This window comes from Mustela lutreola, chromosome 1, assembly GCF_030435805.1.
Source record: "Mustela lutreola isolate mMusLut2 chromosome 1, mMusLut2.pri, whole genome shotgun sequence".
NCBI lineage: Eukaryota > Metazoa > Chordata > Mammalia > Carnivora > Mustelidae > Mustela > Mustela lutreola.
Genome location: NC_081290.1, coordinates 184,776,848 through 184,801,381, shown reverse-complemented (window position 1 = coordinate 184,801,381; position 24,534 = coordinate 184,776,848). Strand labels below are relative to the sequence as shown.

The window sequence follows — 24,534 nt, the reverse complement described above, 5'->3', positions numbered from 1 at the left end:
AGAAAAAGTTGCCTTTCCCTAGGCAGACAAAACCTTGCACAGAGAGGCAAGGCCTGATGAGGAGAGACAGCAGGTTAAATCCAATATAATTTGTCTGCTCATCTGGGTGCCCAGCTCATAACCTCTTATATCCCTGGAGTGGTCTTGCTTTCTGTCCTTCCTGCAGAGTATTTGCTCAGATTTTTCTCTGGGTTCTGTAACTACCCCGGACCCTTCACTTTAAATTACCTGGAGGAGGTTTCTGTTGCTTGCCATCAAAGAATCCTGAGAAATGCACGGGGGAATATAGCAGAGACAGGGTTGAATGAGTATCAGCTCCCACTGTGAATTTCTCAGCGAAGGCAGCCCTGGGCATTAACAGTATTGGGGGTATTTATGGGAAATTAGTGGCCAAGAAAATAACAGAAGCACAGAAGACTGTAAAAGTCAATTCCCTATTTTTTTTTTTCTCATAGATTAACAGACACACATGCCCCTTTTCAAGGCAGAGAACATGTGGTCTCTGGTACCCACCAAGGAGCACATAGGGAGGGATGTGAAGGAACTGTGCCAGGTCGTTCATGTCAGCTCCAATGATCTGAAATCTCCTAAGATCCCTTCTTGCTCTAGAATACAAAATGACTTCCGTCATGAGGTGGTCCTATCCAATGGGTTAAGGACTTTCCTCTTCTCCCATGACGGTTTTGCAGTACATCCGGGCATTTGGGAAGCTCTGCTCTCCATTACATCAGCTCAGTTTTTCTGTTGTATATACTTCTCCTTCCCTCTTGAAACTCAATGTAGGAGGAAAGATGACCTGCGGCATGTGGCTTGGAGATAATCAACTCTAGATTTGAATACCAGCAGTTCACTAGCCACGTGACCCCCAGGAAAATGATGGATCTTCTGGGCGTTTTTCTTCCTCTATAAAGGGCATGGTATCTGCAATGGCTATTTATTGTTTTTGCCACCCAGCGTCCATTCCTCTTTCTTCTATAAACAGGAACCCAATTTTCTCATGAGAATCCCCTGCCCTGACACACGCCTGGAATTTTGAAAGGGTAGGGGGCCCTGATGCCACGGTTCTCTCCAGGCACGCCCACGTGGCTCAGGCCAATAGGCATTGCGCCTCCTGCTACAGTGATTGGCTCACAGGGGATCACGTGACTTAATCTCTGCCAATAAAAACCCGGCATCCAACCTGAATTCAAATCATTGAGAAAGAGAAGGTTTTTCATTTACTCCTTGTAAAGTTTTCCAACGAAATAAACACACCAGGCGAAGTGGGTGTAAGGCAAGGTTTATTAAAGGTTCTCTCCAGTGAAGTTTCAGGGCCCAGGTGAAGGGGAGCCGAGAAAGTTGCACCGGGAGGAGGTGGGCACCCTCGGGCGAGGTTCCCCAACTCTGGAAAGCAGAGTGGGGGAAGCCGCGCCCAAGGCAGGGAGGAGGGGGCTTTTAAGGGGTCTTGGGGAAAGCTCAGGGGTCTTTTGGCAAGTTTCCCTTATTTGGATATCCTGCCTGCTCATCGGGATCCCATTGGTCCACAGAGCCGGGGCGGGGGTCTCAGATTCCTGCTTGGGCCTTTGTTCTCCCGTCCCAGCTCAGGTTTTGTGGTGGGAACTTTCACTATCTTTAGTAGCCCTTCCTGCCAGTCCAACATTCCGACCTTTTGCTTAATATAATGGTGTCAGGGGCCTCAACTCGGTTCTGGCTACTTCCTGCTGACAGGGGGTGGCGTCATAGGGGTAGTCGGAAGTGGGCAGGCGAGAGCAGGGCTGGAGGAGGAGTTGATTGACGGATACTCGGGCAAGTTCTTGTATTATGCATACAGGTCCTGCCAGAGGGAGCAGCCAGGTTACCCAGTTGTAGGGATCCAGGCCCCAGGAGGATGTGTCTCGCCGCCGTGCTTGGATCCGATCCCTGAGTTCTTTGATCTTGGAAGTAACTATACCTGATTGGTTAACAAAGTAACAACATTCTTCATTTAAGAATAGGCAGGTCCCCCCTTTTTCGGCGGTCAGAAGTTCTAAGGCCCGTCGGTTCTGTAGAGCTAAGGCTGCCAGGCTGGTGACTTGCATCTGTAGGGCTGTGAGGGAGTCAGCAACCCGTTCCATATCATCATTCAGGGCTTGGGAGAGTTTGTAATAAAAGGCTATGGAGGTTCCTATCCCCGCTGTTCCAGTTGCCACCCCTATGGCTACTCCTGCCCCTATTATGAATGGGAGGAAGGCGGCCCTTTCTCCACGGTGTTGGGGGAATAGGATGGACAGCAGCTGGGATTCAGAGTAAATGGCGGTAGAAGGAGATAGTAGGATGAATATACAGCCCAGGGAGTCATTAGTGGTCAGGCAGCGATAGATTCCCTGAGGGCATGAGAGAAATATTCCCGAGGGAGTACAATACGGGAGGGAGGAGTTAGTGATGTTGGCAGCTGCGGTGGTAAGGGGGGAGGACACATTAATAATAGGTATGTTTTCCCCAATGGGGCCAATATGAACTGTACTATTTGTGGTCGTGGAGTTGGGGAGTGGCCAATCCATAGGGAGGGGTATCCCTACAATGTTAGAACGTGTTGAAAAAGGGAAACAGATCCAGCAGTCACTGTCACCGTTTTTCAACACATTTCGCCATAGGTTGTAACTAGAGTTCAGGAGGGCCACTGTCAGTTGTTCAGTGGTAGGGGATTTTTGGATGCTACTGAGATTAATGCCCTTATAGACCAGGTCATTGGGGGGTTGGAGTCGTTTAGTCAGGTCCGTGACTGCTGTTTTAATGTGCTCACGGCTAGCCTGGTCCTGGACCCCCCCCCCCCCCATTGGAGAGGCCGACCTGACCCAGATAGGTCCAGCAAACTTTTCCAGACCTGGGGTAGATTTTGCAGGGGGCAATACCTCGTTTGGCTGTCACAAGATCAGAGACCCAATAGGTTTTCTGGTCATACGTACAGGTTGTCGGTTCCTTTCCCCGGTAGCAGGTTGCAGGCATATAAGTAAAGGCTGAAAAATAGTGAGAAGTTCCTGAACCCCTCATGCAGCTAGACTCACATGATTCTGCCTGGCTTTTCTGGATTAGAAGGAATATGAGAAGGGGCCCTAACTGAGCGGAGTTTGGTGGGGCCTGCCGTCTGGGAGGTCCAATTAGTCTCTGTGGGTGCCCGTTTGAGATTGTTGATATGTACCCATGCAGAGTGCTCCAACAGTTTCGCAGCAGTTGGGGTGGTAAGGACGACTGTATAAGGCCCAGTCCACCGAGTTTGTAAGGAGTCTGGCCACAAGCTTTTGAGGAGGACCTGGTCCCCAGGGGATAGATCTCGTATACCCCCTTCGGAAGCATGAGTGCTAGGGGCTGGGATCAGTGTCCGCGTGAGCCCTTAAGAGAGCTCGGAGGAGAGTAAGGTAAGGTAGATAGGATAAAAGAGGTGGGGAAATGGCCGGAAGGCTATGATTTATAAGAAAGGGCCGGCCGTAGAATGGCCTTAAGCCCGAAGGCCCGCAGGGCGTAGCCCGGAGTCTGGTGAGAACCAGGGGCAGAAGTGTGGGCCAGGAAAGACAGGTCTCTAGGGTAAGTTTGGTGAGTTGGGCTTTGAGCAGCCTGTTGGCCTTTTCTACCTTACCCGATGACTGTGGGTGGTACGGGATGTGAAGTTTCCAGGTTATGTTGAGGCTCTCAGCAACCTGTTGGGCTACACTGGAGATGAAGGCGGGTCCGTTGTCTGACTGGAGGGTCCGGGACAATCCAAACCTCGGCATGATGTGCTCAATGAGTATTGTAGCCACTACATCTGCTGTTTCCCGAGCCGTGGTGTATGCCTCGATCCAACCTGTGAACGTATCAACCAAGGTTAATAGGTAGCGAAAGGTTTTATGGCGAGGCATGTGAGTGAAGTCCAGTTGCCAGTCTTCCCCTGGCTGATGGCCTCGGAGCTGATGGTTAGGCCCTGGTCTGCGGATTCCTCCTTGTGAATTCACAGCGGAACAGGTTTTGCAAGCCCTGTGGACAACTTCAATTACTTTAGATAAGAAGGGATGATAGAACAATGGCTGAAGAAATTGGTGGAGAACCTTTGGGCCAATATGGAGGCATCGGTGGATGTCAGTAATTAGGGTGTGCGACAGATTGCCTGGCAGGGCAATCCTGTCCTGAATGTAGATCCACCCCTTATCTCCAATTTTTCCTCCCCGTGCCTGGAGGGCTTGTGTTTCCTCTGTAGAGTAGGAAGGCTGGTGAGGGGTGTTAAGAAAGAGGATAGGAGATGCAGGGGTATTTAGGGCCGTTTGTCTGGCCACTGAGTCTGCCCTGTTGTTGCCTAGGGAGACCAGATCCCTGGTCGTTTAGTGGCCTCGACAGTGGACAATTGCTACCTCAGTGGGAAGACTAAGGGCCTCAAGCAACTTGGCAATGAGGGGCCCATTAGCTATAGGGGTGCCCTTGGTAGTTAGGAACCCCTGTTCTTGCCAAAGAGCAGAGTGTGTGTGAGTTATGAGGTAGGCATATTTAGAATCAGTGTAAATGGTGACTCGATGTCCCTTCGACAGGTGTAATGCCCTGGTGAGAGCTACGAGTTCAGCCTTCTGGGAAGTGGTTCCGATTGGGAGGGGAGCTGTCTCTAATACCGCATCCATAGTGACCACAGCATAAGCAGCGTGCCTCTGGCCATCTGAGGCCAGAAGGGAGCTGCCATCTACAAAGAGCACGCGGTCAGGGTTGGATAGTGGTTGATCAGAGAGACGGGGATGGAGAGGAGTGAGGTCTTCTATAAATTGTAGGCAGGAGTGAACAGGTTCCGGGGTGGGTGAGGGTATAGGCAGTAAAGTCGCGGGGTTTAAGCGGGGGGAGGTAGAGAGAGAGATATGCGAGTTTTCTAGGAATAGCAGATGGAATAGCTGGAGACGAGAAGGAGTCAGATGGGCCAGAGATCGGTGGCTAAGGAGGTCTGTGAGTCGGTGGGGAGAGTAGACTGTGATAGGCTGCCCTAAGGTAAGTTTAAGGGCCTCCTTTGTAAGAGAAGCGGCTGCCACTAGGGCCCTGAGGCAAGGTTGCCATCCCTGGGCGGTGGCATCCAGTTGCTTGGACAGGTAGGCTATAGCCCTATGCATTGGCCCTACCTGTTGTGTTAGGAGGCCAGTGGCCAAGCCGGAGCGCTCATCGGTGTAGAGATGGAACAGTTTAGAGAGATCAGGTAGGGCTAAAACTGGCCGGGTGGTAAGGCGGTCTCTCAGCTTAAGGAGTGACTGGCGGATTGAAGTGGGATCAGTCAGGGGGCCCTGGGGGGTCTCTTTAGCTGCCTGGTACAGAGGATGGGCCAGGATAGAGAAATTTGGAATCCAATGTCTAAAGAACCCGACCAACCCAAGAAAAGATAGTATTTCATCCACCGTTTGGGGAGGTTGGAGTTCTTGGAGGAGTCTTATGCGGTCCCCAGTAAGGGACTTAGAAGTGGGAGTTAGAAGTATGCCCAGATAGGTAACCGAAGGGGCACACAAGTGGGCCTTAGAGGGGGTGACTCGATATCCCTTGGCCCCCAGGAAATTAAGTAAGGTGGAAGTGTCGTCTTGGGAGACTGAGAGGGAGGGGCTACAGAGGAGGAGGTCATCCACATATTGTAGTAGAGTGCTGGCCTTAAGGGCACACTGCTGTAAATCTGTAGTCAAGTCCTGGCCGAAAATGTGGGGGCTGTCCCTGAACCCCTGGGGTAGGACAGTCCAAGTTAGTTGTCCAGAAACGTGTGTGTCGGGATCCTCCCAGGTGAAGGCAAAGAGAAAATAAGAATCAGGGTGCAGGGGGATAGTGAAAAAGGCGTCTTTTAGGCCCAGTACAGTAGTAAAGTGAGAGGTGTTTGGGGGAACGCGAGACAATAGGGTGTAGGGGTTAGGAACAACTGGGTGGAGGGGGACCACGGCCTCATTAATAAGCCTAAGGTCTTGCACCAGTCGATAAGCCCCTGAGGGCCTGCGTACTGGGAGGATGGGGTGTTACAGGGGGAACTGATGGGGATCAGGAGTCCCTGACGTTTAAGCCGTTCTATGATAGGTTTCAGGCCCCGGCGGTGGGCTAAGGAAACAGGAAACTGAGCTTGAGAGGGAAACTTAGAGTTATCCTTAAGCTGTACTTTAACTGGGGTAAGGTGGGAAGCGATGATGGGCTCTGAGATGTCCCACACCCGAGGGTCTACAGTAGGTAGGTCATCTGGAGCGGGGGTCGAGGGAGTGGAGAGGTGTAGGATGAGACGGGTTGAGGTGGAGGGAGGAGAAGAAGGAGAGAGACAGATAGTTGCCCTCAGTTTCTGGAGAATGTCCCTACCCAGGGACCGGGCAGGAAGGAATGACTAGGAACGAGTGGGAGAAGGGGAACCCATCCAGGCTACAGGATGGAGGAGGTCCCATCGATCCCCATAACAGTAATTGGTGAGGTTCGAGTAAGTCCCAAGTAGGAAGGCAGAACAGAGTAGGTAGCCCCTGTCTCCAGCAAAAAAGAGATGGACTTACCCACTACCTGGAGCGTAACCCTGGGCTCGGCCTGGGTGAGAGGGGTGGCCGTGTCTGGGCTTCATCAGTCGTCCTCCAATCCAAGCAGTTTGAAAGGCCGGACTTGCTGTCTCGGGGGGTCCCCCATGTTGTGGCGCCAAAGATACCCTGAGGTTAGGGCAGTCGGATTTCCAGTGGCCCATCAAATGGCATTGAGGGCAAGGCCAAGTTGGCGGCTTTGGATTGGGGCACTGGCAAGCCCAATGTCCCTCAGCCCCGCATTTGAAACAGGCCCCCGGGGGGGTGTGGTTGGTTGCCCCTCGCTGCTGGCTCCCGGAGCCGGCCGGCCGCAGGGCTGCTACCAAGGCTTGGGTCTGCAACTGAACCTTTTGCTGGAGTCTGGCTTGTTGTTTAAGCTCAGCCGCCTCCTCACGGGAATTAAAAACCTCAAATGTCATTTTCACCAAGTCAGAAATGGGGGTCTGAGGGTCCTCCTCAGCCTTCTTTAACTTTCTCTGTATATCCGGCGCCGATTGAGAGATAAAATGAGTAGCTAGTACTGTGGCCCCGGCAGGAGAGGCAGGGTCCAAGCGAGTGTACTGGGTTAAGGCCTCGATCAATCGGTTAAGAAACATAGCAGGGTTTTCGTCAGGGGCCTGGACAATCTCCCTAATCTTGTTGTAATTAACGGCCTTATTAGAGGCTGCCTGCATGCCGGCTATGAGACATTGGACCATGCGATCGCGGTGCCAGTGGCCATCTTGGCCATCCTGATAATCCCAACCTGGTTCTACAGCTGGGACCGCCTGGGCTCCAACTGGCATGGCAGCATCAGTGAGATGGACCTGATCTGCGTGCTCCCGGGCAGCAGCCTGGATGCGTTCCCTCTCCTCTGTGGTGAGAGGAGTGGTCTGGACCACATGTAAATCATGCCAGGTGAGGTCATAGGCTTGGGCTAGATATTGGAATTCTTTAATACAGTTATCAGGACTGGCCGAAAAGGAGCCCAAACGTTTCTCAATTTGGCAAAGGTCCTGTAGAGAGAAGGGCACATGAACTCGAACAACTCCCTCAGCTCCAGCAACCTCCCTTGGGGGGCAGACTAACTCAGGGGAGGGTTTCCTAGCCCTAGTGCGGGTGGAGATGGGAGGGGAGGCTGGAGGGGACGTAAGGGAAGGTTCCGGGGGGGCCGCATCAGGAGCAGACTCAGGTTTTGGGGGTTGAGGGGATGAGACGGGAGTCGAGGTGGAAGGGGTGGAAGGGGTGGAAGGGACCGAAAGGGGGGTGGTTGGAGCGGGGGGTTAGGGGGCGTAGGGAGAGGGGGGCCTTGGGGTGGGGGATCGCGGTAAGGAGGAGGAGGAAGAGGAGCCGGGGCCCCTCTCGTCGGCGGGTGGGTGAAGCTCTCCGGAGGTTCAGAGAGGGGAGAATCAGAGAGGAGAGACGGGGAGGAGAGGTCCGAGTCTTTGGGAGCAGTGGATGGCAGGGGAGGGGCAGGGGAGCGGGCCAAGAGGACCTGAGAGGTGGAGCAGTGAGAGCAGAGGGAGGGGTGAGAGCGCAGAGTCCAGAAAGCCTGGACATAAGGGACCTCGACCCATTTGCCCTGGCGTTTGCAGAAATTGCCTAGGTCCATGAGAATCTGATAGTCAAATGTGCCTTCCGGAGGCCACTGGGACCGACTGTCTAACTGGTATTGTGGCCAAGCGACGGTACAATAATGTATGAGACGTCGCCTATGCAAGTCCTGGTCCAGTTCCAGGGTCTTAAGATTGGCCAGCAGGCACCCTAGGGGTGTTTTAGAGTCGAATTTGGATTGGGAGGTCCCCATGATTCGTTGCCAGGCAACCCGAGGGCTGGAGGAAGGCGTCCCCTCGTCCACCACTGGGTTGAGGAAAAACTGTGTTGACTGCCGTAGAGGTTGGGACGTCTCCCAGCCTCTCGGAGTCATGGAGGTCACCTGGTGACCAGCGAGGTCCCCCCTGACGCGGCCGCGATGAGGGCAGGGCTTTCCGGAAGGGGGCGCAGAATCAGGGAAACTCACCACGGCTTCAGAAGTGGCATTCGGGGGCGCCTGGGTGGCTCAGTGGGGTAAGCCGCTGCCTTCGGCTCAGGTCATGATCTCAGGGTCCTGGGATCGAGTCCCGCATCGGGCTCTCTGCTCAGCAGGGAGCCTGCTTCCTTCTCTCTCTCTCTCTGCCTGCCTCTCTGCCTACTTGTGATCTCTCTCTGTCAAATAAAAAAAAAAAAAAAAAAAAAAAAAAAAAAGAAGTGGCGTTCAGAAAGGCAGGTCCGGTCCAGCTAGGGAAAGGAGAGAGTCTCCCCACTGGGGTGGGGGCTCAATCTCCTTCCCGGGTTTCGGCACCAAATGTAAAGTTTTCCGACGAAATAAACACAACACCAGGCGAAGTGGGTGTAAGGCAAGGTTTATTAAAGGTTCTCTCCAGTGAAGTTTCAGGGCCCAGGTGAAGGGGAGCCGAGAAAGTTGCACCGGGAGGAGGTGGGCACACTTGGGCGAGGTTCTGCAACTCTGGAAAGCAGAGTGGGGGAAGTCGCGCCCAAGGCAGGGAGGAGGGGGCTTTTAAGGGGTCTTGGGGAAAGCTCAGGGGTCTTTTGGCAAGTTTCCCTTATTTGGATATCCTGCCTGCTCATCGGGATCCCATTGGTCCACAGGAGCCTGGGGCGGGGGTCTCAGATTCCTGCTTGGGCCTTTGTTCTCCTGTCCAAGCTCAGGTCTTGCGGTGGGAACTTTCACCATCTTTAGTAGCCCTTCCTGCCAGCCCAACACTCCTCAGTCTAAGTTTGGAGCTGTTGGAAGCTACCAAACTGAGGAATGCTGCTTCAGAGTGATTCCAGACCCAGGACAGCAGAGCTGAGAGAGGGAGGTAGACCAAGCCCAGATGACATCATTTGAGCTGTTCGATCTAGAAGGGCCTGACACCTAAAACCCTGGATTTGGATATTTTTAGTTACATAAAACAACATCCCCTCCTCGCCCCTTTTTTGTTAGACTATTAGAAATGTGTTCAGGTACTTGGACTTGAAAGAGTCCCAACGATATGATATGATACTGTTTATCTATGATATGATACTGTTTACTTAAAGATAAACACTTTAATTCTAAGTGTTAGAATTAAAATGTAAGTTTGATAAATGGTGGCTTTATTATTTTCATTATTCTTATTGTTGTGGTATTTTCACAGATGCTGTAGGGCTCTTACTTCCTCCACTCTCTCCCCTCAACCAAATGTTCCACAGGGACTGATGGCAGGCATTTCTAACAGTGACAGAGCCTGGGTGAAGGCCAGAGGCACCTGTCTCAAAGGTGCCTCCCAGCCTCCTGCAAGCAAACAGCAGAGCTCAGAGGCTGCCACCAAGGAATGGCCCTCTAGAGACCACTGTCCTGAGGGACCACCTGCAGTATATGCTCCACATCCTCCCCCAAGCCAGACACCCTTACCACATCCTAGAGGGCCTGGGATGGTGGGCCTGTTGGCGGAACTGAACTGAACTTTAAAAGAGCAACATGCTAATTCCATGCAAATGAATATCTATTTTGAATCAACAGCTTGGGCACTTTTCCTAGGAGGGCTGAAGCAGCAGGAATCCAAAGGGAGGACAGGAGGGGAGGGGTATCTCTGGGAGGTGTCAGAGAGCACACTGGGGCTCCCAGCAGAACAGAGCTGCCTCCTGCCCACAGCCCCTGATGCTATTTGATCTGCTCATTAGCAAGTATGAAATGTGGAGAGTCCAAAAAGGAAAAAAAGAAAAAAAACAAGACAAAACAAAACACAAAACTCGGCAATGAATAAACTAACAGATGGAGACTTAATTCAATTTGCATGCAAGCCACCCTAGAACCAAGGACTTTGTTTGCCTAACAATGGAGACTGGGGAAGGGGAAGGGTCCCTGCTGCAGGGATTGATGGGAAGGATCCCAGATCCGCACCCCCTCCCTACCCCATCCCCCACCCACTCCTCCCCACACCCCTATCTCTTTATGGGGACCAGATGGGTATTTCTGTAAAGCTCCTCTCCCTTGGGCTGATCTGAATTCATCCTCTGATCCAGAGAGAAGGTTCTTGGGAGAAGTGAGGCTGGCACTGCGGGGAGGGGAGGGTCTGTGGGCAGCAGCAGCAGAGGGGGATGAGAAGCCACATGGGAGCTGAGGGACAAGGTCAGACTGACCCTCCCCACATCCTCTACGAATCAGAAGGCAATGAAGCTGGGGAGCTGGTACTCAAGTAGTGGTCCAGCTGACTCCAAAGCCTGCATCTTTTCCACTGTATATCCTGCTTCTGGAGCCTGGACCCTGAGCCTTGCTCTGCCAAGACTAGCTGCTTTGGTCATCTTCAGTTGACTTGACTCTCTGAGCATTGAGATTCCACATGTGATAAACATGAACACTAGCCAAATGGACGTTGCCACAGTTGCGGGGTAGCACACAAGTTGAGTGTGGAAGATTGGTGTGATCTCTGTAATTCTGTCCGTGTTCTCCTGCTAGCAACGATCACTGTTAGTGTCCAGGGAGTCACTAACCTCCTACCCTCTAAGGAGCTGACAGATGGGGTATGTGCACAAAGAACAATAACCAAAAGGGAAGAGAAGTACCACCATGAAACAGCATGGCGATGGCAAAAACCCATTGGAGACTGCGGCTGAAGCCAAATCCCAAAACCAAGTCCCAGACACAAATTTCAGTTGCCCTGGCCTGCAGACAGAGAGGAAAAGAGAGACACTGAGCTGGCTTCCATGTGGACACGTGTGAGCAGCCATGGGGCATAGGGTATACACCTGCCTCAGCTTCTTGGATGCAAAAAGGAACAGGGAGAATCGAGGTAGTTATACCTGGTTCTAGAAGAATCCAGGTGTATGTGGAAGAGGAAATACTTTTTTCTAGTACTCTCCTAGGTTCTGTGGCTGGCCTGATATTTAAGCTGACATAAGACAGATTATTAGGAGAAAAGCATACACATTTTCTTTAATATCTTTACTATTTATAGGAAAATTTTAATATTTCATAGGAAAAATGAAGATGCAAAGAAGTGGTTGGGACTCAGAGGTTATGTGCCTTCTTTACAAAGAACCATCCATTTGTGGAGAAGTGACAAGACAAAGGAAATGAAATTTAAGCTTCTAGGGGTGGAAAGCTGTGGGACAGTGGCTATAAGATCTGTGGGGGAGCTAATGGAAGAACAAGGTTACTTCGTAGGTCTATTCATGCAGATCCATTTCAGCATCAACTCCCAGTCTCTGGTGAAAAGAATGTTCTTCTCTTCCTGGTGTAGGGAGCACTTGCTCATGGGAAATATCATGTCTTGCTTTTAGGTAGGAGGGATGTCAGAGCCCTTTCTGCACCTGCTGTTTCTCAAGTGCCTTCAGTTCAAAATAATCAGTGGGCTAAAGTGGCATATTTCAGGGCGGTATGTTCTCAACCCGTTCACGTGCTTTACCTGGGGGCTAAACAGAGAGCCCTCTCCCTCTGCACAAAAGAAGGAAAAAACAGAGGAACTATGTGAACAACAGAAGTGGAAAAGTACCTTGTTTTGAGCCCAGGATTTGCATTAATATTAAGTGTGTCTAGTGCCATGTAAGACTTGACCTAAAAATTTCCACCTGAGGTTTTTATTGAGGGCACAGTGGTTCTTCTGGCGTTTCTTTTTCTTTCCCTACTACAGAGGACAGGCAACAGGATGAGACCTTCCTCCTTCAGATCTGAGCCAATGCAGAGAGTCTGGCCCAGGCCTTAATGGGTCCTGAGAGTCAGAAACCTCAGCTCAGCCTCAGTTAAGGCCCCAGTGCTACTGGAAATCTCTACAGGGAGAGCTCACATTCTCTTTTGCCATGAGTTTGGGGAAAAGGAAGGAAAAGGGAAAGCAGGGGAAAGAAGTCAGGCCTGGGGATTCAGGTCCACCTGCCAAACGTCCAATAAATCAGTCTTGCTCAAGTTCAAAGGCTATTAGACAACTTCCTTCGTCATTTCTTTTTCAGTGGAAAGAAATGAATATTGATTCTGTCTTTTGCTCCATGCTAGGCCCCTTCAAATGAGTATGATTGGGTTTTCCCAGCTTAGTGGGTGGCATTTGGGTATTCAGGGGCAATTACATCTTCTCAGAGCTCAGCCTTTGAGTTAGGAGCTTGGTGAGGTGTGTTTGAGAGTATCCTGGGGTCACTGCAGGCCATGAAAGAGGACCTTTATGTCTCAGGTGGTGTCAGGCTCCTCTTCAGCATCCTGGAGGGGCAGGCTTTGAACCAGAGTCATCTTAAAAGTGGCCCAAAGTTAGGTATGCCAAGATGCTGAGGAATGATTCCAATAGATCCTTGGAAAAGATTAACCCTAATACCAAGTGTCAGGTTCCATGATGGTTGGAACTGCTGAGTGGAAAGACCTCTCAACTTCTTAGTGAAATAGTCCTACTGGAGAATGAAATGGTATGTGTAGTCTGAAGCTGACTGCTACAGGCACAAAATTCCTCTTAACCTCATGGAGTATTATAAAAATGCATTTTGCATTTTGGGAATTTTGCATTTTCCTCATAATACATATTTGAGTATAAAAATAATGTTTGGGGGCACCTGGGTAGCTCAGTCAGTTAAGTGCCTGCTTTGTGTTCAGGTCATGATCCCAGGGTCCTGGGATTGAACCCCACATCGGGCTCCCTGCTTGGCTGGGAGCCTGCTTCTCCCTCTCCTGCCTGTTGCTCCCCCTGCTTGTGTGCTCTTCCTCTCTCTCTCTCTCTCTGTTAAATAAGTAAATAAAATCCTTAAAAATAATTAAATAAATAAACAGAAATAGTGTTCGAAATAAGGTGCAGTCTAGTAAAGCCGATAAGAGAGGAAAATGTATAATGTTTATGCTGAAGCTTAGAGACCCCATAACCTATCCTGTGGTATGTTATTTGTGAGGAACACGGTAATATTTAGATGCATGGACTCCCTGATTCTAGGCTTTGTGGAGGTCACTACTGCAGCATAATTACTTCTGTCTGTGTCATCCTTTTCCTGGGGATGAAAAAGGACTATGTTTACTCCCACACTTCAAACCTTCCTGAATTCTAGAAAGTTGTCCCCTTGAATTTTCCTGAGGCCTTGCATCTGGTGCCCCATCTGCAAACAGTGACCTCCTTCTCACAATTCCAGACATGGTCACATACACTGAGAGGGCTCTGAGATGGTAGATTCACAGTGGATTTTGATAATGTGGTCTCTTCTAAGCCAACCTACGAATGCCACCCATGTCAACTGGGAAGGCTGTGATTGGGGAAAGGCGTAAGAGGAAGCAGAACATGGGGCTAATGAAAATTTACTATCTTTTGTTACCCAGCTTCTCCTGTTTATATGGCTAAATGGACATTTATTAGGAGTTTTCATCGTTAAAAGTATAAAAGGTAGGGGGAGAAATGAGTGGAAAGTAATTGAAAATGCTAACTTTGCTATCAGAAATTATATCTGGATATTCCTAACCCTCCCACAACATCCATGCACACTTGAGGAGAGAGGCAGAGACACCCACCTAGGGGGTCAGGATAAAAGTAAAGAAAGAGGTTAGCTTTGAAGCCCCAATCTCTTTTGTCCATAGGTTACTCGAAATGCCCCAACTGTTTGCTTGAACGATGCACGGGAACCCTGTTGGCAGTATGATGACTGGGTCTGTGTCTTTCTCAGGATCTTCTGTCCAAGAAGAAGTGGGGTGAATGTGCCATTGTTGGGGTAGCTCAGAAGCCTCTAAAAATCCAGAGAGGAAGACCTGAGCCCCTTGAGAGGGGGAGGACAGGCTGTCTGCCATGCAGCGTATTTTCTGGGTCCACCTGCCTTGTCAGGTCATCATCAGTGGGAGTCATTGCAATTCTCCCGTCATCCCCAGCTGCCTGGCCAGCCAGGAATGCAGTGCCCGGGGGTTGCTCCTGTGCAGAGAGCATTGCATTTGCGTTGGGCAAGGCTGGGGAATCTGACATAATGAGGTAAAGATCAGTTTGGCTTGCGCCACAGGGAGCGACTAGTATAGGAAGGGTTCTGATTGGAGGTGGGCTGGTCACCTGGACAGTAACTCTGCCCTACAGCTCTGAAGCCAATTACAGATGCTGTGGGAGGCCTTCCTCCTCCTCCTCAGGCTCCAACATGACATCTTTTCCAGGTGTGACGGGCAGTGACATGGGGAGGAGAATGCAGGATTTGGTCTCAGAGGTCTGGCTGTAACTCAGAGAGGCAAGCGTGGCCCTGTACCTCACAGGGTCGTTGGGAGGAGTAACTGTACCCACACCTGCAACTTCGGTGGCTGTAGCCAGGTAGTCCCTGGGCAAGGGGCACAGACCTGGGAGAAGCTAAGGAAACGGGCTTAAAGTCCAGTTGTGTTTAATTCTTTCTCCATACACCTGTTTCCTCCAGAACCTGGCCTTGTCACAGTGTCCGCAGGAAAGCTGATCCCGTTAGCTGCCGAGAGCACAGGCCCCTTCTCTTAGGATCCTCTCTGTTCCTCCCTTCTCCGAGAGAATTAACGTTTCCTGCACCTCCAGCCTCTGGCACTTACTCCTGTTTTGCTTTTATCACACGGGTAGCAATTAGTCGTTTATTCATCTGTTCCCATGGAAAAACTGAACTCCGTAAGGGCAGAGCCTATGCCATACTGAGTAACTGAAAATAGTAGAAAATCAATGAATGTTTGGTAAATGAAGGAATATGGAAGGCTGAGAGAAGCAGGTTGTGCAGATCTCAGTCCCTGATGTTTCATCTTTGGCTTTTGGGTACTTGATTCCCTCAACATTTTCACAGCTTTTCCTCCATAAGGAAGAGTATGAATCTGCTAAGTCAGTACACACTGAGGGACAGAAAAATCCATTGGTATTTTCATAATGATTCTTATCTGACTGTAAAGCTCTTTACATTTTAAAATCATTTTCACATTCATGACTTCATTTGATTCCCATTAACAATTCAACCAAAAAGTTGGGGGTGGGGGGGGATGAAAGGAAGTTGAGATTCAGGAAAGGGTCAAAGATTTGTCCAAGACCACCTAGGTAACTAGGGATGGAGCCAGAATTAGAAATCTGATCTTTGGGGTTCTGTGAAGATACTCTTGAGGGGAATCTGTGTCATTTAACAAAAACATCTTTGAGAGGCTGTGGGGAACAACCTACCAGGTATGCAGGGACAGCCACTTTGCTCATTGATTTTTCATGAATATCTTTGGCATGACTCCTTGGGCTATGCACTGTGACAAGTGCTGAGAACACTCGCTGACTTCAGAGAACTTAGGGTACACTAGAGGAGGCAGATACGTAGGTTGGACTTGAAGGATTAGAGGCTTCAATGAGGTCTAACAACATTGTAGTGGGAGAGGAGGGGAAAGAAAATTAGGCTATTGGAATTTGCATATCCAAAGGCGGACGAGTCAGGGTCTAGAGTGTGTTGGTTAAAGGTACTGGACATGAATGTTGTTGGCGTTGACGATGTCAAGAACTTCTGAAACTACGACTTGGGACGGATAATAGATATATATGTGAAACAAATGATGGCAGGAGCAGAAGAGAAAAAGAAATTTTTGAGCTAGCTAATAAATTCTGTAATGAACAAGGGCTCTGAAAGGAAGGTGGAAGATAATGGTGACAAAGATAAATAAAAGAGTTAAAGGATAATGAACCCGATGACATAATGTTCAAAGAAAGAGGTATTTTTGCAAGAGTGTGAGAAAGGAGGGTTGGAAGGAAACTACTGAATTGAACTGGTGTTATGAATTAAATATTTGCTTTCCCAAAAAATTCATATATTGAAGCCCTGACCTCCAATACGTGGGGGTAAAACTCCCATAATGGGATTTGTGTCCTCATAAGAAGAGAAAGAGGCACCAGAGCTACTTTTCTTTGAGTGCTCACACCAAGGAAATGACATGGGAGCACACAGCAAGAAGATGGCCACCTACAACCCAGAGAGTAGGTCCTCAGCAGACCCCAAAACCTGCTGTCACCTTGATCTTGGACTTCTGAGCCTCCAGAACTGTGAGAAATAAATGTTTGTTGTTTGAGACCATTGTTATAGAAGCCCAAGCTGACAAAGACAATCTGCAAATCTAGCGTGTTGTGTTTGTTCACGATTGGCTAAGAAAAACACAGGTTTATTCCTCACTCCCATTACCTATCCAACACTAGTTAGAAGGAGAGGAAAGAGCTCTGCTCCACTCGGGCATTAAAGAACACAAGTTGATGGAAGTCCCTATGTCTTGAACTGTGTCATTTGGAACATGCAGTCCCCACAGTCACCACTACAAGGTAAGTGGTGGCTGGAGAATTGTGCACCAATCTTTAAATGTCTTACATCATTTCTACTCATAGTCTAGTGGTCTAGCCCAGTCACTGGCCCCACTTAGGGGCAGGAGCCTGAAAAGGTGGAGGAACAAGTAAATATTCAGTGTGCTAAAGGTCCCTGCTATCCGTGTTGCAGACTCCACAAACTTGTTTCATTCATTTATTTAATAGATATGAGTGCTTGTTTGTGTCAAACAAACAGATGCTAAGGATACAATGATAACAAAGTGGTTGTAGCCTGAACTGGGGATTTCTTTGCTAAACACTGATGCTTTCTTTTTTTCTGGCTTCTCAGCCTGAGGACCTCTTCAACTGTCTCCTTCCTCCTTAGACTCTCAGCCATAACCTCTGTTGCGATCTCCTGTCTCCTAGTCTAAACTCTGTTTCCTGGATCAAATCTCTTCTGGGCTACCACATTACTCTGAGTAGAGTAGGTATAATTCTGGCTCTGTGCCCTATCTTTTCCAGATTTTCAGCTTCAGGGATAAAGGAATGAGTAGTTTAGGGTCATTAGGTTTCTACGGATGGAATATGGGACTTAGACTCCCTCCAGCCAGACCTATCCCAGGATAGTGACCGAGGTAGGAGCCTTTCCCATCTTGCCCAAATGTCTGCTTGGAGTGGAAGGTGGGATCTGGTGAGCTAGGAGTGGGATTAGGCTTGCTGACTCCAGGAGAATAATACTATTCCATAGGCCATAATTGAAAATCTATTAACTCTGGAAACCAGTATTGCACATAAACCTCCCCAGCCCCGGCCATCCTGCCGTGAGCACTCCCTCCCTGTTATTCCTATAAATCACCGCAGATAGGCTGGGAACCAATCGATGAGAAAAAATTATGCCACAGCATTAGATTTCATCATACACAACCTGAACTATTACTTTTCTGTCCTGTGGTATGAGGAATCATGAGAATTAATAGTCTTCCTCTTCTCCAATGATGGGTTTATGACACAGTGGTACCTACACTCTATTTCTTCCTTAAAACCATCAATTAATTTTGGGTACTTACAACCACTCCGTCACTTCCTGAAATTAGCACCCCCCCCACCATAGAGTCTTAATGGGAGTTTTAAATAATGATAAGCTTTCCCAGTTTGGGCTTCCTACTAATGCCTGATTCAGCCTTACCAGGCTCCTCCCTCTGCTCTCTCCCCAGGCTTCCCCATGTATTTTAAGGGAAGTATCGGTACTCAACCCTAATCTACCTCTTCTCTGCAGACAGTCAGGGTAAACAACTCTAAGGTCAAGGTGATCTCACTGTTACCCTCCTTCTCTCCTTCTAGCATTCCATTTCCCTTGCTGTAGGGAAGTCCTCTCTGAATTCGAAGTCCTTTGATAACAAAACATAAGAGTGAAGTCCTTTGAGCAAATAGCCCTGGTGATACCCCTCTGGGCAGATCCCAGTACCTGACTGACTCCAGTGTATACAGGTCAGCTGGGAAGATACGATAGAGGAAGTCTAGGTGGCCCAGGACTTGGAGATGATGCTGGAACGATACGGAGTCAGGGCCTTAGTGTCTCTGAGCCAGTCAGCATACATTTGCCAAATATCTTCTGTTTGCAAAACATTGTGCTAGCTCCTATTTTAAACTTTAACCTTATTTGTATATGAAACTCAGATTTTCTGGAAGGGAAGCAGGAAATTTTATCGAAGGACCATGAATGCTTTCCCTTAGACATCCTTTAGTTTTTAATGGATTCAGCAGGTTCACATCCTTTGGAATCATTCATTCGTTTGTTCATACATTCACTAAGTATAATTATTGTGTGTATAAGGCAGTGCTGGGATGAGTTGGGGTATAGAAACATCACAAAAACATAGCCCCCAGAACTTAGGTATTTGCAATCTTGTATGAAAGATAACATTCTTGGGCAGATATCTCACAATTCAAGGCAATATGAGATAAATGCTTTTCTTCTAATGGAAAATAAGTCTTTATTGGTGAAAGAGGTAAGAAGAGAGAACTCCTGGAGCTCGGCTGGTATCCATGAACTTTTGTACAAACTAGAACCCTACCACCACCTCCCAATCCTACTGAAGAGAAGGTATGAGCCACCAGGCACATTAGCACAAGTCCAAGTGACTCAGCCGCTGAAGGAGTGCCTACGGGCTCCTAGCAACTGCCACCTTCTGAGATTTTCTACCTCACACACCAGCCAGGGCTGCAAGAGGAGCTGCCACATTCTCATGAGTTCCTGCCCCCAAACAGAGCTAATAAATCAAGGTGAAATCAAGCTGATCCTGTCTGTCTCCTTCCCCAGAATTTTTGGTCTTGGGCCTGAGAGAATGGAAAGTCTCTTTTTGTGTGTAGGTATAGCTGGACTATCAGATGGGTATTTTAGGAGCTCCCAGCAGCCATGTTTACATGACTGGACCAGAGAAGTAAGGGAAATAAATCAGTTTGCAGAGAGAAGGAAAAGCTGAAGCAGAGACCAGGGCAGGTGTAGTGATATGAGAGAGAGAGAGACACCTGAAGGAATTTGAGCCCTTGGTTATAGTAAATCCTAAACCCCAGCTGAATTCAAGCTGTTGGGTTCCATGGGATACCCCAATGTCTTTACAATAAGGCCTCCATTTTTCTTCAACCAGCCTGAGTTGGGTTCAGCATCTGTCATGCGTGTCACAGAATGTTAAACTGATTGAAACATGATGGACCACATGCAGAATTTACAAAAGAATTATCTGGAAATCCATTACCACAACTCTCAAAATCCCTCTCCCACAATACAGGAATCCTATGTTATCAAATTGTTGGAAATCAAGAGAGGGTTTTAAAAGAGAATGCCTCTGAGGTGAGCCCTGTTTGGAGCTACCCTTCCCCATGAAAGGAAAGGGTAGAATAATTCTCCTGCACCTCAAGTCACAAGAAAGAATCACTTGGAGAGCTTCATATGATCCCCTGTAATTAGAGGGACCCAGGAAGCTGATATCTGACTCCTGCCCATGAAACTTCAAAGGCACTGTGGCCCAAAAGCCAGCTGCTGTGGCTAAGAAGCTAAGGAGGATTGCTGCTGCACTAGGACTGGAGTCTGTCAGGGCAACGGAGGCAACAGACTTTTCTATGGCCCTTCAAGACCCTGATGGGGAAGAGAATTGGCCCAAATACATTTTAAGCCTTGCCCAAGGGGGTGCAGTGGAACTCCAACAGGGAGCATCTGTGTGGAGTAGGCCACCTGAAAACCAGGGCCTGGGGAGCGGTGGCCAGTGGGAAGGCAACACAGAGCCTGAGACAAGGCAAATGCTGTCGTTTGCTCCCCGTGGGGCCTCTGACAAGCCAGGAGAGCACCCATGGGAGAGAAAGAGGCTTTAGACATCTTCCAGACCCAGAGCTCTTGAAGCCATTTTACTACCGCACTTGTCAGGAAAGTTCCCTGCTCTTCTCAGCTCCCCTTCCTCCCAACGCTGCAACACCAGAGGGGTCAGAAGTGGTCGAGCAGAGGGGAGGTCTCTGAGAAAGAAAAAAGAAGCTCATGGCACCCCCTCCTCTCTGCCTCTTACCCCATGGCAGCAGCCACTGAAGCTGAGGCGGGAGTGGGTGTAGGGTTATTTTTACTGACAGACAAGGTCATGTATTCACTGGTTTCTCTTAATTTTTCTTCCCTCCCTGAAGTTAGGTGGAAAAATATGAATAGTTTTGGGGAAGGAAGTGATGTGTGTCCTGCCTCACTGAGCAGCGAAAAAGCCCCTGTATGATCCTCTAGGCTCTCTCTTTCCCTGTGGAACATGGAACCACAAGCCAAAGTGACAGAGTCCCCACATGGAGGACAGCTGTGGGGGAGTCTCCTGACCTCCAGTGGACTCTGAACTCATGCATGAACTGCTGAACTTTTAGGGCTGTTTGTCAGCACAGCAGGAACCTATCATGTCCCCATTACTAGGTCTCTGTGTAAAGACCGATGTCGCGAGTCATCTTTTGAATCTAGGTACCATGTTGGTAGTGTAAAGTGACTTAGAGTCTCTGAGAGCGAGCAGAAAAGTCAGAGATTTCACCCAGGGTCAAGGAAAAGGACTAGCCATAGAGCCAGTTTAAAGGGACAGCGGCAAACAGACACAAACTTGCCTTTTGAATATATCTCCTGGGTCCTGTTTATTCAACACAGTGGTTACACTTGCAGTGGGACTAATAACCCCCGCCTCACAGAGTTGCTGTAAATCGAAAACAACTTGGTTTACGTTAGGTGCTTCATAAAAGTCAGTTTCTTTCTAGGGGAAAGACTGGGGAAATGTGGAACAGGGAATGTAGGATGTGGATGGAAAACTTCACCAGCTGTGCTCTTCTGCCCAAGGCAGGACATCCCTCCAAGTCTGATCCCTTCTAGAGATATCCCCCCCCCCCCAAAAAAAAAAAAACAAACAAACAAAAAACTGAAGTTTGGAAAAAGAAGGCCTTCTCAAAGATTTCCAGTAGGAAGAAATCCATGGACACAAAATCACTATCAGCTACGTGTTCTTAGGGCAGATATTCAACCTCTCCAGCCTGTTATTCTACCTAGACTAGATAAACTATCAAGTCCTCTGCAGCTCTAACACCCATTTAAGGACAAGACAATTTCCAGGGGCTTGGCGGGAGGCAAGGCCTAGCACATGCTGTGTATCCTGAGGTGCACGGAGTCAACCCATCTGGGAGGGGGGATGTTGGACTGGGGAGATCTATGGCTTCAGCCTCTGCCCATCCAGGCCCATAATTTCCTTAATCTGCAAGCTCAAACGATTTTCTTGGAAAGCCACCAGGAAAGTACATTTCCCTGTAGCTGGCTCAGCACAGCCCTCCAATCTCCCCAGGCTTAGCCATAAAGTGGGCTCAGACTCCATGCTGTGCATGTGAATGTAACACTAATGGTTTATCCTGCCCGTAAAACACCGTGACAAGCTGCCCACTGTCGCTGGGCCCCCGTGGTCTTATAAGATGAAGACTGGCTACAGCAGGCATCTCTAAACCCTGGGGGCCCTGTCCTGGGGTAGCCATGTTCAAATTGGACCCAGCAAGTGTAGTAGTATTTGGTATAACTGCAAAGGGCAGATTCTATTTCAGGCCTGTGGTGTGCATATTTCTTACTGACTCCTGTTCAAAGCCAAATCGATATCAGGCCAACGAAGAGATTTCCAGGGATATAAGCCACGGGGCTGGGTGGGAACAGAGAGGGCTTTGCCATGGGATCAGCAGAGCTCAGCCCTTTGGGAGGCCCGACCTCGGCTGATGTTAGTGCTTGCCACTCTAGGGATGGGAGCAGAAATGCTAGACTGTTAACCCCTGTTTTGATCACAGCCTCTCTATATTAGGGATTCCTGCGAGAGCTCTGGCTTGGCAGGGCTGGGTGGGCGGAGGAGGCTTGATGGGTGTGAATGGTGTGGAGGAGGGAGAAGAGGCATCTTGGCACTCACACCTTGGAGATGACCCTGCGCAGGAGTAGGGGAAGGGACAAGTCCCTTTCTTTAAACGGGGCACTGCCACGGCAGGATCTTCTACATGTTTCTACTGATACCTTTCCAGAAGGACTTCTGCCCAGCACAGTGAGAGAGGGGGGAGTTTTAATCGGGAGCCACTTTATGTAGGTGAAATGGGTCCTGGCCATCTTGTCTGATTTCAGGTAAAAAGCCCTCTGTAGCCATTCTCCCAAGCTGCCGAAAGCACCACCACTAGAGACTCCCTCCTCTGTATAAATCCAGAGGCCCAAGACAGTGGCTGTACTTAAGTCCCTGGGCAGGATTTGTGAGAAAGTTTTCTCAGCCGTTTGTACTTCGTGAGCACCCATCCCAGGCCGTGTCTTGAGAGCCAGACTCTGTGGGGGTGGAGAGGAGGTAAGAGAATCCCTGGAGAAGAAGGCAGAGAGACCACCTGGGCCCCGGGTGCCAGCAGGGACAGACGTGCTGCCACAGGGGCCTCAGAGAAGGGAAGCTGGCCTCACTCACTGTGCTGAGTGGCCTGAACAGGGAGGCCCAGGGCTCTGAGGCGGGGCCCCAGCTGGCACTGTGAGCTACCGTCTGTTTAGCTCATCCCAGACCCCTGAGCGGTGTTCATCTCATGGGGCTTTGGGACTCAGACTTGGAAGCCTCCAGAGATAGGACCCTGTGGGGGTGGCTGGAGGGTAAGGAGGGGACTAGAGAGAGGTTTGGACACTGTATTCTTGTTCTAGACCCCCACGTTGCCCCTTTCTCCCAGTAGCCCTATCTAAGGCTTCTGGCAATTGGCTAGGGAGGCACAGAGCCTCCTTCACTTGTTTCTCTGCTCCCAGGTCCCTCTGCCACCAAAGCAAGCTTCCCAGTCCTCATGCCGCTGTGACTGACCAGAGCCCCTCTTCTCAGAGGAAACAAGGTCAGGGACCTTTCCCAGACAATGCCCCCTCCCAGGGCAGATTCCACCAGAGTCGATTTGTTATTAATGATGTTCTAAAAGCAGCAAGTTTGTGGTCAGGGGAAATCAATTGGCCAGAAATGTGACAAAAAGGGAAATACTCTCCAGCATATGAATGTTTGAATTATTGATGCCTTCAGTTTGAGGCTTTCAGACACCAGCGCTTAGCTGATAAACAGCAAAGTGCACTTTCTTCCTACACTCCCCACTCTGCTCGGCCTGCCCTCTTGGGACCCATGCAAGGCTTGCCCTGAAAACAAGCGAGAGCCTCGGGCCCAGCCCAGGAAGGTGTCTGGACTGGGGTGGGAGGAGCTGGGGGTGTCCTGCTCTCCGAGACCCCCACCCAGGCCTGATGGAAGGGGGGGCTCCATACCTCTCTGACCTGGAGCCCCCCTCTGACGTCAGCTTCTGCTGCTCTGCCAGGCCACGGCTGCCTGCAGAGTCTGCTCTCTGATTCTTGTTTTGAGGGGCTTGAATTTTCAATATCACCTGATTTTCACATGGCGGAAGGAAGAGAAAAAATCCTCAGCTACAAACAAAGCACAAATCTTGTTTCTTTTACTCTATAAACCATTATCTCATTAATTCCAACTGTAAGATTCAGAGCTAAGATGTGACACTGCTAGTCACTGAGGGCTGTATGAATTTGGTCGTGATGTCTGCTGTGGTCTGAGAATCGTTTGCCCACTGGCTCCAAAAACAAGGCCTCTGGAGATTTCCACCCCTCTGCTCCGATCTCTTGCTTTTCAAGGCTCTTTGACCATCTATTGCTATCGCTCATAGCTCTGTAAATAATCTCATTGCCACATAAATGCTGACTCCCTCTAAGAGGATCTGGTAAATCCTGATTATGAATACGTGTCCCTACTTCCAACCAGCTTGCTCACCCCCCTGCCTTGTTCCTGCTGGGTGGAAATGCACACAGGAAGCTCAGTTATGGGCTGACAAGTTTAGCAAATGAATGGTCACATTTCCTGTCCACAGGACAGGATTTCACTTGGAAATATTGCAGTCCCCACCTTGGCCAGTGCCTCAGGAGCACGTCCCATTTCAGGACACTTCAAGGGAGCAGAAGGAGCAGTTGTTGGGCAGATGAAAGGCTGTTTGCTATTGGGACCTTCCTTCAGGAACCTAGCCCCCTCCCCGCCAAGTCACTGCTCTGAGCCCATGTCAGGCCCCGGCTTGGAGTGGCTGGACGTTAACCATCTCCTGAGCAGCAAACTCCAAAGGCTTCTGATTCTGAGCATCCACTAGAATGAGTGAGTTCCTCGTTCAGGTTCAGTGCTCACTGCTTCACCTTCCATGAAGAGTGATCACGGCAAGGCTGAGGCAGGAGCCCTGAGGGAGAGACCCACAGAGGGCTGGCCTGATAGGCAGGAACCCTGCAGATCCTGCAGAGGAGTGGCTAGGCAGGAGCTGGCAGGTGAAGAAGGGACAGTCCC

The 24,534-nt window shown here is 49.6% G+C and overlaps 1 protein-coding gene across 1 annotated transcript; it reads right to left on the bottom strand.

Annotated features, from left to right (window-relative positions):
* Nucleotides 1-1,263: 1,263 nt before the first annotated feature.
* On the bottom strand, nucleotides 1,264-8,656 carry LOC131835959 (endogenous retrovirus group FC1 Env polyprotein-like). Its single transcript, XM_059180892.1, has 4 exons — nucleotides 8,482-8,656; nucleotides 3,593-3,799; nucleotides 2,925-2,975; nucleotides 1,264-1,930 (listed from the first exon to the last, which is right to left on the bottom strand). The coding sequence occupies exons 2-4, from the start codon at nucleotides 3,726-3,728 to the stop codon at nucleotides 1,653-1,655; spliced, it is 465 nt and encodes a 154-aa protein (XP_059036875.1). The 5' UTR covers nucleotides 3,729-3,799; nucleotides 8,482-8,656; the 3' UTR covers nucleotides 1,264-1,652.
* Nucleotides 8,657-24,534: the final 15,878 nt, after the last annotated feature.

What these genes read in the sequence shown, in the direction of transcription:
- LOC131835959 (XM_059180892.1), bottom strand. Translation starts at nt 3,728, where the DNA reads ATGCCGAGGTTTGGATTGTCCCGGACCCTCCAGTCAGACAACGGACCC. An exon ending in GTACCACCCACAGTCATCGG is followed by an intron (nt 2,976 to 3,592) that starts GTAAGGTAGAAA and finishes ACTATTTTTCAG; the next exon opens with CCTTTACTTATATGCCTGCA. An exon ending in GGGAAAGGAACCGACAACCT is followed by an intron (nt 1,931 to 2,924) that starts GTACGTATGACC and finishes TTAACCAATCAG; the next exon opens with GTATAGTTACTTCCAAGATC.